Genomic DNA, 15699 nt, shown 5'->3' with positions numbered 1-15699 from the left:
TCGGCACCGGGGAAGGTACCATGAGGTCGACCTGAGTCGATCCAGATCCAGGCCTGGATCCTCAGGGGCCCAAAGACACGCCAATGGAGTCGGGATGCCCAAAGATGCTGTGCAGCACTTTGGAAAATGCTCGAAGCTGGGCTGGGGAGGCTCCGGGAAAGAGAGGGAAACGCAAAGCCATCCCAGAAGCAGGAGAGCAACAACGCTCCGGGTCCCGCGTCGCATCAGCCGACAGATGGGGAGAAGGAGAAGAGCGAGGATGCTTCTTCGCCTTCTTCTTGTGCTTCGACTTACCCGAGGAGTGCGAAGACTTCGATGACGAGTGGTGGTGGCTCTGCGACTGGTCCCAAGACCTTCCTCTTTACCGGAACCTCAAACAACGCGGAGCAAACTGCTGGGCTTCCAAAAGCTTTCGGGACCGCTCCCGCAAAGACTTCGGATTCATCGCCTGGCAGTCGGAGCACCTATTTTACACCACAGTTAATATATTACATTTTGCATACCCCCAGATCTCGTAGTCTTATAAGATTGCTACCAATAGTCTTGAGGTATAATGCACTAGAGAGCAATGGGATTTTTTAACCTGAATGGTCCAATCCATGTTTGGGGTTATTTTAAACCCAGATAGTAGAAGTTGCAACCCTGTTCTATGGGATCTGTGTTAACAAGCAGCTTGCACTTTATGTTCTTACTTCTTGCACAATTAAATACAATAAATTTGGTTTTTACAGTATTAAGCTTCAACCCACACTCTACATAAATTGATTTAATCATCCAGGAGTTGTAGTAGGCCTTTAAGTGATTTGGAAGTCAACAGTGTATCATTCGCAAAAAATAAAGCAGGTGCAAGTCCTCCTAAGATTTTGGGGAGTCACAAATGTTCCTGTCCAGTCACTCCAGTACATCGTTTAGGTACAAAGAAACTATGGTAGGGGCCCGTACGCAGCCCTGCCTCACACCCCACAATATCCTTATGGGGTCGGTGAGTTGGCCCTGCTCTCCCACCTAACGCTTGTATAATTGTTTTTGTGTCACCATACGAGAATTGCCAGTACACTGGAGGGGATGCCTACTGTAGGACGCTGGCTCTTTATAGGATACATCAAAATGAGATACATCGTGTAAAGAGTCCACGGGTTTCCCTATGAGTGGACAGAGGCTTACTAAGGCAATCTCAAAGTGTACTGTTAGAGGGTAGTGTGGCAGCCCTGGGCTTAACACAGAGGAGTGCAAGACACCTAAAAATACACACAATGGTCAATAAATTAGACACACGAATCAAGAAGGAGATCCACACCAATTTGTAAAAAAATCAAGTATCTTTATATACGTTTAGGCATCAGAAGAAAATTGTACATTTTAAAATAGGAAACATTTTCAGTTTGAAAAGTAGACAGTGTAATTTCTGCAATGTTAACCTATGGGATGACAGTTATATGCGGTTTATCGGTTCTTGTCACCTACTTATGGGGCCCTTCTCCAGGAGTTAAGGTGAGTGATGGGCAAGGTCCAAGGCAGCACCAACAGAACACGACCAGCGGCACAAGGGCAGCCAGGGGCAGAGATGCAAAACAGCGTAGGGTGGAGAAGGGATGCTGCAGGAGGGGCTTGTGTGACCAGTCCGTCGAAACCAATGAGTGGCTTTGGTTCTTGCAATGTTGGGAGACATGGGGACATCTTTGGTCCTTTTATCCTCTGGAAGGGGCGCTCGGATGCAGAGGTTCTTTGGGGTGTTGGGTTTCTCCATCCACCAACACTCGCGGTTTAGGGGCCTGCCAACAGAAGCTGCAGGCTCTAATGGGGAGTTCACGAGGAGTCACTCCACAGTGGACTCGGTACCTTGTGGACCACACTGACACCGTTGGCTCACTTCAACACTGGCTGTGGGGCTCGGGTGCAGTGCTGCTTGACTGCGTCGGGTTTTAAGGGGCCAAAGTCCTCCTGGTCTTTCTTTTGCTATCTGCAAGATGAAGGGGGCAGTTCTACTGTCCCTCAGGAGGTCTTGGCTTCTGGGCGAAAGCTGGCAGGTCTCCAGGCAGTTTGGGGACTCAGCAGCTGCAGGACAAGTCGACTTTTGGTGCACTAGGCGAAGTCAGGAGGCAGGCTGGCAGGATTTGCGTCAAGTCAGTTGCTGGGGCTTCTTGATCTTGCTGTGCGACTCTTCTCATCGGTCATCTTTCTTCAGGTCATCAGGATCTGATATTCTGGTGCCAGGGACTCCCCTAAATACTGAATTTAGGGGTGTTAGAGTGAAGCATAGTAACCAATAGGCAACTGACCGTTGGGGTCACTACGTCCCCTATATAACCACTTCCTGGGAGTAGTGGGCATAACTCTGTCCCAGAATTCTTAAGTATCCCTTCACAACGATGGCTTTTTTTGGGAGGGGGGGGGGGGGGGGGGGGGGGTGGTTGTTGGCCTTTTTTTTTTTAAAAACGGCTACGCCTGAAAAATCGGTCCATCTCAGTTTAGCCCAACGTAGGGGTGGTATTAGCCATGGGGTAGCAATTACTACAAGACTAGCTGTTTTTCCTGCCTGTCTTGGTGCCAAAGGGGGCTCTGGACAAGGGGGTTGGCTTCCTCTCCTGTGAGGGGGGAGTAAGATTCACATTTTGAAGGTGGCAGCTCTTTGAAGCTTGCCGACCTGGGAAGGCTAATCAGCAGGTCATCCTGTGGGAGGGAGTGTTACACCCTCTTTCCAGAAAGGCTTTGGCTCTTGGTCTCCTCAGACCAGAGGCTCTCACCCTATGCGGTCAGAACAGTGTCTTGAGTGGCATACTGGCAGAAACCAGTTCAGGAGGCTGGTAGGCTTTCAGGGGACACCTCTAAGGTGCCCTCTGGGTGCATGTATTGGTAAATCCATCACTGGAATCAGTGTGGGTTTCAATACAAAATGTTTGATACCAAACATCCCTATCTTTAGTCAAGCCATCATGTAGCTTTGGAACTCGTTTTCAGCAGTGTCCATCACACGTTTAAAAAGGCTTCCCTGGTCACTTGTAATGGCAGTAATAGGACTGACCAGCACAGCGGAATATCTGCTTATGCAGCTATGCCCTCACATGTAATATTCAGCACCCTGCCATAGGGCTGTCAGGCCTGCTGGAGGGGTGACTTACAAATATTACATGCAGTGTTAGGGGACATGGCACACATGGATGGGTGACATGTCATGTTTTCACTTTTGTCTGCACCAAGACACGCAGCCTGCAATGGCAGCCTTGCATGTGCTTGGTGAGGGGCCCCTTAGGGTGGCACAATTCTTGCTGCTGCCCTTGGGGACCCTCTTTAGTACCTCAGGTCCTAGATACCAGGGGTACCATTTACTAGGGATTTACAGAGGGTGCTAAAGGTTTTTCCAATTGGGGCAAACAAATTGTTTCGGCAAAGAGCTCTGGCACTGGGGACCTGGTCAGCAGGAACCCAGTGCACTTCCAGTCCAATTCACAGCAGTTACCAGGCACAAAAGTGGGGGTGACCATGTCAAAAAGGGCTACTTTCCTATACACATCTCATCTAAGGCTCCCCATTGCAGTGCTCTTGGGACTGGATCAAAGGCAGTACGGAGATTGACGAAACCAACAATAAGTGGACACCAATTGTTGCGGTCTTCCAGAATATACAATTAAAATGGTAGATCTGATCAACTGTGCTAATGCCGCATCTAAACCAGACATTATGTTTTTCTCCTTGGTCTAGTCAAAGAGATGCACTAGCACTTGCCTGCAGAAAATCTTCTGTGAGGCGCCTATTAACTAATTGGCTGGTAATTACTTGGGACGCTATGTTGGCCTTTCTTATAGATTGGGATAATTTCAGCTGTGAGCCAAGTGGGTGGAATAGACATGCCCATTAGTATCGAATTTGATAAATGATTATTGGACTGAAAAAGCTCATTTGGGATCTTGTCAGGGCCACTTTTATCCTCCCAAGACTGGACCTGATGGCACCTATCGGTTCCCTAACCTCAAATTCCATAGAACTGTGATTCACAATTTTAGCTGTCAATGCTGATTCAATGCCCATCCAAGCAGGGTCTGCACTACATGAATACAAATTACTAAAGTGCAATACCCAGTCCTGGGGTTGCACAGAGCATTCCACTGGCTTCCTCCCATCATTCTTTTTCAACGCCAGGGTATTCCAAAACCTTCTATTATCTTTAGAGCACATGGCAAAGGTTATCTCCTCTCATAGTGCATCTTGCCCATCACTCTTGGCCATAGCCACTTCTCTTTTATAAATCTCCCAACAGTTCGCAAGCTGGGATTTAGTCTTAACAGCTAGCAGAAGTTCTGTCCTGGCCCACCTACAGGTTTGGTACATAATGGGGCTTCCTTCTAGGATTTGGGAGTACATTTTGTGCCCTGCATCAATGTGTCTCTTATATCGGTGAACCTTTTGTGGACCTTTCCCATGTATGGGCCTCTCTCGACTGGAAGAAGTCCATTCAATATCACTAGCAATTCTTTGGCCTTGCTTACCGCCGTTTCAAAGGCATCCGGGTGTTTTTCAACCCATCCCCACCTGATATTTTTTCTGTTATTGGAAAGCCCAACCTCCCCTACTTGTACGGGGTCTTTGGTACATGGGGCTTGAGCTAATGAATCCAACATCAACAGATTCTGATTATTATGATCGCTATCGATCCTTTCAACTACTACCATATCATGAATGAGTGGCCATCCAGCCAAACCTATTAAAAAATAGTCGATACGGCTAGAGTGGACAGGTCGAATGTACATTTGGCTGCTCTTACCATCAGACCTAAATCTACCATTTAGGGCCCTAGGGTTACATTTTAGGTAAAGTGCCAACAATTGTTCAGCCCTAGGGGTCCTTTTCACTATAGAAAGGTCTATGGGAGGGATTTTCCATTTAATGTCCAGGTCAGCTGTCAGATTTAATTTAGCTGGCACAAGTGCCACTTTCAAGATTCTGCCCCTTTAGGCACAGTAGGGCCAAACAAATGGTTACTTGCTTTTATGCTCACTTAATGAAAATTGCACACCACCACTGCCTTTTCAAGGTTTTCTTTTGAGTCAAAAAAGGTTGTTTTTCTAGATTATCTGCACCACCTCAAGATTTCTGAGCTCACTTTTCCACAGTTTTTATAATAAAAAAGTATTGTGTGTCCAGCACATGCACTAGGATAGCTTACAATTTATGAGCATTTATGAACATGAGAGAGCGAGAATCCTGAAGTTGGAGAAATATTGCCATCTAAGTAGGCTTCTGGCTCTCAGATTACCACAGCCTCTCGAAAGATTGTCAGAAGAAGAATCATTACAGATTGTTCTTATTCACTGGAGTTTGTGTACAAGGAAGGATGAGTATCTTAGGACCCTACAAATCTGAAAGGGCAAGGTCTACATCTGAAACTAGGACAGTGATAGAGGTGAACTTGAAGATGCCAGTCTGAACTAGCCTTGAGGTGGGTGGGGCAGCAGCTGTTTGGTCAGACAAGGATACTCATTCAATGGCATACAGGAGAGGAAAGAAACCTGCTGGAGTGCATGCTATTGTTCAGAATCATCGCATTAGAGGACTGCTGGCGATTCAGAGGAAGAGGAACTTAAGTGCTGGACTCTAAATGGAAAATCCCAACAAAGCTGCAGTTAATGGATGGTTAGAAATGTTACTATCACAAAATGAGGAGGACATGGAAATGGAACATTAACACTACTACACAGTGAGAATCGGCTTTGCTCCTTCATGTCTTGTTCCTAAATGAAGGGGTGCAATAGAAGTAATATTGCCATGCCATTTTTAAATACTTTTGATCGTAAAGGAGGACGAATGTGCAAAATTGGAGTATGAAACCCAGATTTAAGCACAACAAAATTACAGCATTTGGAATACAATCTTTTGCTCCTGTTGTTGTGGAGACTGGAGGCAAAACATCAGATTCAAGATCACTCGCTTGGATTTAGGAAGGGAATATTTGAACTAGTCAGAGCCTTCACAACACTTATAACTCAGGCGGGGTTCTCGAAAAGCACTGCGTAAGTGCATTCACTTACTGTTCCTTGTAAAGAGTCAGGTAAGTTAGCTAAGTCATAAACAGTTTGCAACTGAAATCTGTACATAACCTGTAGAGCACTGGTTTTCACTTCAGTTTACCGACTCAGTATTACATCCTTCTAAGGTCTCTAAATTAAGCGTCATTTATTTGTAAATAGATACAGCAGTTTCGTAGAACTCAGAGAAGCTATAAGTCTGTGGTTGTGATTACAATCGGTATGCACTTAGTTATTATTATCTCCTGGAAAGCTTTTGGTACTTGTGAAAAAAAATGCTGAGAACACACACTTTTTCATGGGTGCTTAGTGAGACTTTGGGGGAAAAACGATGGTGTGTCAAGTAAAGACAAATGATTAAGTAATCAAACACAGAGAAAGTACTTGCTATCATGTAATAATAAAATCGTTTGGTTATTACCTGCTCCGGAGTTCTAGTGTACAACCTCTCCAGTTGCTCCTTCCTCCGCCTCTCGTGCCCAGCGTCAAATACTGGCACCTTCACATCAGAGCCTGGTGTGGCACGTATGTTCCCCAGCTTAGCGCATATCCCATAGTACCGCTCTTTTAAGTCTTCTGTTGACCTTTTCTGATGGAGACAAAAAAAAGTAAAACATTGTTACGGTTTGAAAAAGCATAAAAGTACAATATTGAAAATCTAATTTTCCCACTCTGAAGATAAAGATTTCTGGTGTATATTGTATAGAACCACAGATCCCTCGCCTTCAGAATATCATCAGCCGCCAGGACTGCATTCGGTAGAATTTTCAGCCTAGACCCTGTGTGCCAGTAGGTGCCATCATGCCCACTTCGTGTCAGCCCCACTCTTCCCCAGGTATGTTTGGAACCACATAGAAGTGTCCCCCAACAGCACGGAGGTCAGTTTCTTTCTTTAACCAGTCCGTGTCCTCTAACGCAGAGCTCAAAGAACCAAATATTTATGCTAGTGTGCAGAGCTCTAGTTTGGGAACTTATAAATGGTAAAGATTCTAGTCCATAGAACGGGGAGACAGGAGTGTGATGGAGAATCTGCGATAAGATAGAGTATCCACCAGAAAGAGTACCTCACCTTTATAATGGATACAAAAAGCAGTAACATTCCCTGTGGTGGGTCTCTGGAATTACTCAGAGCAATATGTCTTGAATGGCCAAAATGCCCTTCCTGTTGGATCTGGCTGTCAAAGTAGTAGTCCCATTAGACCTGGCTGTGAAGGCAGTAGTGCTTTGTGAATGTGTGTACCGACCCTAAAGTTGCAGTCTGGTAGAGGTCAAGGACAGCCGCTCTGCATGCCATCCCAGTTGTAGCAGCCTCTGCCCCGTTGGAAAGAACCAGCAATCACTGGGAGCTGCTTTCTGGCCAGTGCGAAGCAGATCATAACGCAGATGACAATCAACTGTGGCAGCGTCCTTTCTTCTGCACTCCCTTGCCATTCTTTGCTCCAGCGAGCCTCACAAACAGCTAATCATCCACCCAATGGTCTTCGGTGTTGTCAATGTAAAAGCTAGCTCAGCGGTTTTCTGGGGTGCAAGTGATGGAGTCTCCCCTGTTCGTGGGGTGAGGTGAAACAAGGAACATCCGAGGTGTGATGGAAGGTATAAATGAAAGGGTGTAAAAACCTTTATCATAAATCCCGCTCTAGTCCTCTGCAGCAATTTGTATGTGAAGAAGGTAGTATAGGAGGGGCTGGACTGACAAGAGCGTGAAACTCACTCATACAGCACACTGAGGTTATCAAGATAACATCGTCTTCAGGGTCAGGACACGTAGCGGTCAGCTGTGCAGCTGCTCAAAAGGGGTGCAAACAAGAAAGATAAGGTTCAAATTAAGGTCCTACTGTGGCATCACAAAGCTTTTAGGGGGAAACGTGTATTAAATCTTTTAGAAATTGCATCGGTTGGTCCAGTGAAAGCAAAAAGGCCGAAAGGGCTGACCTACCCTTTAAAACTGCCCACTGCAAGTCATTACTGGCTAAAGATAACGCATATAACAAGACATCAGGCAGTTAGACCTGCAACTGGTCTGTATTACAACTGCCACACCAAGCCACAAATTTGCCACAGTGTCCACAGACTATGAAGAAGGACGCTTGGCCACAAGGGTGACATATACTACTTCAAAAGGAAGATCGAATGCAGTCAAGTGTCACCGCTCTATCTCCACACATGGGAGGTTTAGATTGCGCAGACCCGGGTGCAAGACTCTGCTCTGCAGCTGCGACAGAAGGGGCAGCCTGGTTGGAGGACAGATGGTAAGGCCCAGAAACTAACAACCTGCCCATTCCAGTAGAGGGAAAGTGTCAATTGTTACTATTGAGGACAGTTAAGACAAGGTATCTGTTTGTAGTGGCAACTGAAAAAACCCTGAGTTAAATAAGTTGTGCTGGTAAAAACCAATTTCCAGCCTGCTGCCAGGAAGGAACAGGTTTGAAAAAGAACGGCAAAAAGGAACAACACTAACCGATGATCTTGGCTTGATGATGCTGGATCCTGATTGGATTACGTGCCGGGACAAGCCCGGGTGTCTGTAGTTTACAATAACAGTCTCCTTCCACATGCTTTGATGAGGAACCAATCCACCCAAATCTCCTCACTTATAGAATGTCATTGTGCTCAGAGATAGAAAAGTCAGTATGTCGAGTCAGCCAATGGGACACTTTATTTTTAAACTGTAAAAACGACTCCTCCCCAATTGGAGGAAGAAGCAGGACTCGAGTCATTACCACCACATGGGAACAACAATTAAGAGGCCTGTTCACACAAGCAAGAGTACGGAGGGCACGTTGGTACGAGGTTGTCACTTGTGGCTGTGGCTAGTTACGGGGCAATTAATCCCTCCTGGCCTTCCTTGACTATTGCCAAATTATCCAGTTCTCAAGGTTTTCAGATTATCTACCCCCAATGAAGACGTGGCTTGATTACTGGTAGTAGGAAATGCACCATTAGATGGCAAAGTTCTTGAGACAGCATTACAACAAGAGGCATCAGAACCAACCCAATTAGTATTTGGAAGATCGATAGCAGGAAACTAAGCAGAGTGCTGGTTAGGTGCTGAATGTGCCAATAATATGTAAAGTTTGCCTGAAAGATCTAAAATAACATCCTCTAAAGAGCGTATTCTATCCCCTAGTGTGACTATTGATGAGGCCACAATAGGCTTAACGTTCTTCATGGTGAATTCCCAATGAAAGTTCCCAGCTTGAATCTTGTATGACCCTCTGTGGTTAATGGTCTTCAGCATATTTCTAGTCCAACACCTACTGATGATCCTGTGGGCCACTGGTTCTACTTATACAAAGATTGTCTATCGGAAATTTGCGGCCTTTAAGAACAAACTTTCTTGTCCAAACGGGAGTAGTTTGTTGATCAATTTGGCATTTTTTTGTCCCAGGAGACATGGGCTATATCCCCGCAGCTTCAGGTTGGTTTTGCTTGTTTTGACCAGCCTGCTACATCAGAGAAAGGCAGAACCGCAGAGGGTCTTATAATCTGGGTCAAAACAACCTTGTTATGCTTAAAGTCATCGATATTGCTTCCCCTGATGTTCTGTGTGTTATTCTGCAGCTCCTTTCCGATGAGGTTTATTGCATTTATCATGTCTTTTTCAAGCCCCGGAGTAGCTAGGCTAATTTAGCTATCATTGATTTGATTGATGCCCACTTGCTGTCTCCCCTTCTGGTTATTTTAAAATTGTGGCAGGTGCTTTTAATTGCAATTTTGAGCCCTTTAGTACTGATTTTGACACCCAAAGCTGTGAGGAAGATGAAGCTTGGGCAGTGCCGACACTGTCCCTCTCACACTTTAAGAAGTAGACAGAGCAATGGCTTACGAGCTTGTAATGGGAGAGCGCAAGTGACAAAGAGGGGAGGCACACTTTTAATCGCCAGGGCAGCAGTAGCCTTTCACATTATATCCTGTTGGATATTAGATTATGGCCTTTTATGATAGATATGGAGGTGATCTCCCAGCATGACAGTAATAACAATGCTTTGGATCTTACCCTGAAAACATGGAGTTCAATTAAATCTAGTCCCAACATCGAACCATTTGATAGAAGGCTCATAAATTCAAGAAACTGGAGAAGCCTTAAATGGAGCATACTGGTTGACTCTCCCGATATACGGAGGCAGATTTATGAGGTGGTCGCTTCTGGGCAGGAAGCTGTACAAGAGATGGGTGCAATACTTTGCAAATCTGCCTCCTTAGCGAGTTATAATGCCATTCACAACTCAATGTTTGCTTCTCTTATGAACCTGTTCCTGGTCGAATCTAGGTTCCTCCCCAAAAGGGCAAAAGAGGTATCCTGGTATACGAAATCATGCGTATCTGCAAGACCTGCCAAAACTAAAGCAATTAAAGATGGGAATAGGACTTTAATTCAGGCAGCCAGGTCCCTATATAAAACCTCGATATCAAAGGCCAAGAGAGATTACAAATTGGTCAAGTAAGTTGATGTACTGGACCTCTTTGCAGAACTGGTCTTCTTTTCATAGAACAACATTGCAGAACTCAGAAATTGCAATGTGTGCACTTTTTAAAGTGAAAAGAATGTGTATTTAAAAACGTACTTACCTGAACAATTTTTCTCTGATGGCTAAACATATATAAAGATACTTGGTAGTTTTATAAATTGGTGTAAATCTCCATATTGAGTTGTGTGTCTCTTTTATTAATCATTGTGTGTATTTTGCAAATGTCTTACACTCCTCTGTGTTTAGCCTAAGGCTGCTCGACCACACTATCCCACTAATAGAGCACTTTGGGATTGCATAGAGAGCCGTTTTCCTCTCATAAGGGAACAGTTGAACTTTATCCATGGTATATCTGCTTATTGATATATCACATAAGGAGCCAGGTTCCTACCCCCAGTTATCCTTTCCGAGACTGGGTAACCCCGCATTTCCACATTCATCACAGTCCATATCTACGGCACGTGTACAGCTTAGTGAAGTGGCCAACCCAAGCTACATTTCGCCCAGCTTCCCCAGCCCTTCAAATCTATAATTTGCAAGTCGGTGCAACGTCACTGTATGGTGGGGAGCTTTGGGGCCACGTGAATGGTGGCAATAGGGAGCTAGTTGAGAACCGGTTCCTGCGTCTCCTCACTAACCTCCCGGTCAACACCCCGCTCATTCCCCTTCGGTTAGACATAGGCCATATATCACTTGCTAATAAAGTGGGTCTTTGCCCATTACTGTACTGGGGAAGGGGTTGGGCATCTGCGGATCGTGTGCCATACCGATTGGTGAAGGAGGAGCTTTTGAAACTACCTCGGGCAACTAGGATCCTGTGGCTAGGGTTTATAAAATGTCACCTTACTGAGCTTGGATGTGAGAATCTCTGGTCTGCCCATGAGATTGCGAAGTCCATCCTCCAGGTTTTACGTAGGCACTTTGTAGATGCGGTGCTCTCTAGGAATGGGAGGGTGGGTTTTCCCACTACTGCTTTCCTCGAGTTCAAAGAGGTTTACTCCTTTGAGGATATCTGGATGAGATTCAGCCCCGTATTACTAAAGCTCTTTGTATGTAATTCCGGTTTGGGAGTTTACCAATGCGTTCATTTACAGCAAAATGGCAGAATTACTTATTCTGATTCAGGTATGTCCTGTCCCTTTTGTCCCCGAGCTATGGAATCAATCGACCATGTTGTCATTTTTTCCCATATTATCATGGATACAGGAAAAAGTGGACATTGCTGCTTTGTCGTAACCTGGGGACTAAAGATATTAGCACAGCAATTAGGATCATGAGAACTAATATCTGTCAACCGATTGCATGTGCTGTTTCCTGTTTAATATGTGGTGGACTAGACAAAAAAAAGCTAGCCTCTTTGAATAATGTCACTAAGAACAAATACCGGAGTGTAATGACCATGTGCTGCTAGTGTATGATCGTATATATTTTGTTCCATTTTAGTGCTCATTGTTTTTACATTTTGAATGCACATATTTAAATCTTGCTATTGAATGAATTTTATGCATTTTATCTAATTTAAATTATTTGATTTCATGGTTGGAAGTATTGTATTGTACTGATATCTTTCATTTTTATGTGCTTTTATGGCAGCTTTGCCGAATAAAAATTCATGAATGAATTATATCTCGGAGTTGATAAATGTACAGGTAGATATTTCTGTGGTTATCCTTGTGACATACAACCTTGGCAAGAAGATGCACTCAGGAACTCAGAATACGCAGATTTAAGTTTATATATGACCCTTTAATGGAGTGCTGCACAAACACCGGCTTTCTGGTGTTGGTGCTCTTCCTAACGCACGCCTCGATACATGCTTGGTGCTGGACTTAATATCGATCAGAACCAACCCCTAAGCAAAATATACATTGTTCTATGCCTAAATTGATAGGGCACCGTTTATCAAGCACCCAGACAAAAGGGCGCACACTGTAGATTTTGAAGGGCAACTGAAGATTTGGGCCCACAGAATGACCTTCAGAGCAAACCTCACAGAGCACCAACCACAGTCTTCTCTCAAAAGCAGTTTGAGAAGTTGCTTCCCCATAATGAATCTACAAAAGGACTTCTAACGAACACACATAAAGCACTAAGACCTTCTAATTCCCATAAGTGGATCTTTACGGCTGCATGGCATAATACAGGGGGAAAAGAAATACCAATAGACCAATGGGAGTGATTGTGGCATAATCTTATGACATTTGCACAGCGTGTGCAGAATCAGCAGACTTGGATCAAGATAACGTGTAAATGGTATATGATTCAGAATGAATTACAGCATATGTTCCCGAATACAAACGGCAAATTTGAGAGAAAACCCGGGCAGGAGCGGGAAGTACTATACATGTGGTGGAGGAAGAGGTGTGGCGCAGCGGCCAGGGTGCCTGACTCAGGCCACGGGGTTCAAGATTCGATCCCCAGTGCCGGCAGCAAGGGTCTGCCCAGCACCATGTGGCTCTGCGCAATAGCTCGCTTAATCTTCCAGACGGCCCCAAGCGCCGGGAAACTTCTTCGGGGGTAGCTGTGCGCTTTACAAATGCTGGTATTTCATTTCATTTTGTCATGTCCTGTCTTGAAAGTTTTATTCAAGGGCATGCCAATTCTTGGAAGGAGGAGCTTGGGGTTTCCCATACCAAATGTATTACTGGTGATATTGTTGGGTTTATGCATCACTCTTATTGGAAGCCTCACGAGAAACTGTTTTTTAATCGTCCATACACTCCTAGCAGCAAAACAGGAACTTGTGACCAACTACAAAAAAAAATGCGACAACTGGGCAAGAAGGGTTTTAGTGGCACTAGATAGGTTGACACGTTATAACAGAAATGATACACTTGGAAACCACATGAAGACTATCCGTGTTAGGGCACACCAAATTTGTACTACCCCAGATCATCGAGAGCATTGAACTATTCTTTGGTTCATGACCAGACCCATTTATTTTTGTGTATCAAGTATTTTGTTACTCAGGCAACATCAATGAGGGGAAAAAGTAAGAAGGGGAAACTGGCATCGATGTGTACGATCAAAGGCCCATGGACAAAAAAACTAAGATGACAACTAGGGCCTGTTATATGTTAAAAACTAATTTTAAAAAGTGTTTATAAAAAAAAGAAATAAAATATGAGTGAGATGTTCTTCAGAACTTGGTAGTTTTGAAACCAAAACTAATTCATAATACAATGGATACATCTTGGGTAAACTGAACTCGTAAGATGATAAAAGACACGTGTTTCTGGTTGTTTATGAGGGTCTTAGATACTGCAGAAAGAACAAGTTACTTACCTTCGGTAACGATGTATCTGTAAGAAACATTAGTTAGTTAGATTCCTCACCTTAGAATATCCCCAGGCGTCAGACTGGATCCGGAAGATTTTTCGTCAGCAATACCCCTTGCGCGTCGCTAGGCGTCGTCTGCGGCTCCGCGTCCGTCGTCGGCGTCGTGCGCCGGAATGACGTCGTCGGAGTACTTAGACGCCGCCCTCGCGCGCTGACGTCAGTTCTTGTACATAGCCTTCCGCGCCAGGAACGCAGAGCCATGCAAAGACCGACACTGGTGCCAAAAAAAAAATCTAGGGGCCTGAAAAGGATAACCTTAACCCTAGACGTCAGTTCGCAGAACGGGGAGGATGGGTGGGTCGGTGAGGAATCTAACTAACTAATGTTTCTTACAGATACATCGTTACCGAAGGTAAGTAACTTGTTCATCTGAAAGAAACACGTTAGTTAGATTCCTCACCTTAGAATAGATACCCAAGCAATACCATCCCCGGTGGTGGGTCTGCGAACCAAGATCACACCAGAAAGTCCTGGAGGACAGAACTGCCAAAGAAGCCATCCCTCCGGACTTGGCTGTCAAGGCAATAATGCCTGGCAAACGTGTGTAGCGAAGCCCACGTTGCCGCCTGACAGATGTCCTGCAAAGGGACTCCCCGTCCCAAAGCAGTAGTAGCTGCTGTGGCCCGAGTAGAATGGGCGCGCAGCCCAACAGGAGGGTCCTTTTTTGCCAAAGAGTAACACATTTTGATGCACAAAACGACCCACCGAGAGATGGTCCGTTTGTGCACAGCTTTCCCCTTCTTAGCACCCACGTATCCAACGAAAAGTTGGTCGTCCACCCGGAACTGCTTTGTGCGGTCCAAATAAAAGGAGAGCGCACGTTTTGGATCCAAACGGTGGAGCCTCTCTTCCTCTTTGGAAGGATGCGGAAAGAAGGTGGGCAAGGTGACAGACTGCCCAAGATGAAATGGAGTCACTACTTTCGGAAGAAAGGAAGGACGAGGCCGAAGGACAACCTTGTCCGGATGAACAGACAGAAAAGGAGGCTTTGAAGATAAAGCCTGGAGCTCACTCACCCGTCTAGCCGAGGTGATGGCTACCAGAAAAGCAGCCTTAAGAGTCAGAAGACGAAGAGGACAATTGTGAAGAGGCTCGAAGGGAGCGCACATCAGGAATGTCAAGACCAGATTCAAGTCCCACTGAGGCATTACAAAAGGGACAGGAGGGAACGTGTGAGTAATGCCTTTTAGAAAGCGTGTAACCACAGGGGACTTGAAAAGAGAAGGCGGATCAGGAAGCCGCAAGAAGGCAGAGATGGCAGCAAGATAACCTTTCAGGGTGCCCAGGGCAGAGCCCTGCCGGGCCAGAGAAAGAAGAAAGAGGAGAACCTCAGAAAGAGGGGCGGAAAGGGGATCCACAGCCTTTGCTGTGCACCATGCCACAAATTTGTTCCACCGGCAGGCGTATACCGTCTTTGTGGAGGGACGCCTGGCTGCCAGAATGATATCACAGACTTCAGGAGGCAAGTCAAATGGCATCAACTGCCGCCGCTCAATCTCCACGCATGGAGGTGGAGGCTGGACAGGTTCGGGTGGAGGACCGTCCCCTGCTGCTGCGACAGAAGATCCTCCCGAAGGGGCAGACGTATCGGGGGATCGGTCAACATACTGAGTAGCTCGGGATACCAGTATCTTCGTGCCCAATCCGGAGCCACCAAGATGACTTGGGCCCGGTCGTGCCTGATCTTCTTCAGCACTCTGGGCAGAAGTGGTATAGGCGGAAAGGCGTACAACAGACCGCAACTCCACTTGTGACGAAAAGCGTCGCCGAGCGAGTGCCGCCTTGGAAATTCCAACGCGCAGAACTGCTGACATTGCGCGTTCTCTTCTGTGGCGAATAGATCTAACCAAGGCTCTCCCCACTGCTGAAAG

At 45.6% G+C, this 15699-nt stretch overlaps 1 protein-coding gene across 6 annotated transcripts in view; it reads right to left on the bottom strand.

The window, feature by feature from the left end:
• Positions 1 to 15699, bottom strand: part of DMAP1 (DNA methyltransferase 1 associated protein 1) — a 396892-nt gene that overhangs the window by 241126 nt on the left and 140067 nt on the right. For all 6 annotated transcript variants that reach the window (XM_085602888.1, XM_085602887.1, XM_085602892.1 and 3 more), the window contains exon 7: positions 6442 to 6609. In XM_085602888.1, the coding sequence (XP_085459014.1) occupies positions 6442 to 6609 (168 nt within the window). The remainder of the gene's footprint in view (positions 1 to 6441; positions 6610 to 15699) is intronic.

The sequence above is a fragment of the Triturus cristatus genome, chromosome 4_2 (genome assembly GCF_964204655.1).
Source record: "Triturus cristatus chromosome 4_2, aTriCri1.1, whole genome shotgun sequence".
NCBI lineage: Eukaryota > Metazoa > Chordata > Amphibia > Caudata > Salamandridae > Triturus > Triturus cristatus.
The sequence above is the reverse complement of the archived record's forward strand: the minus strand, read 5'-3'. Positions and strand labels throughout refer to the sequence as shown.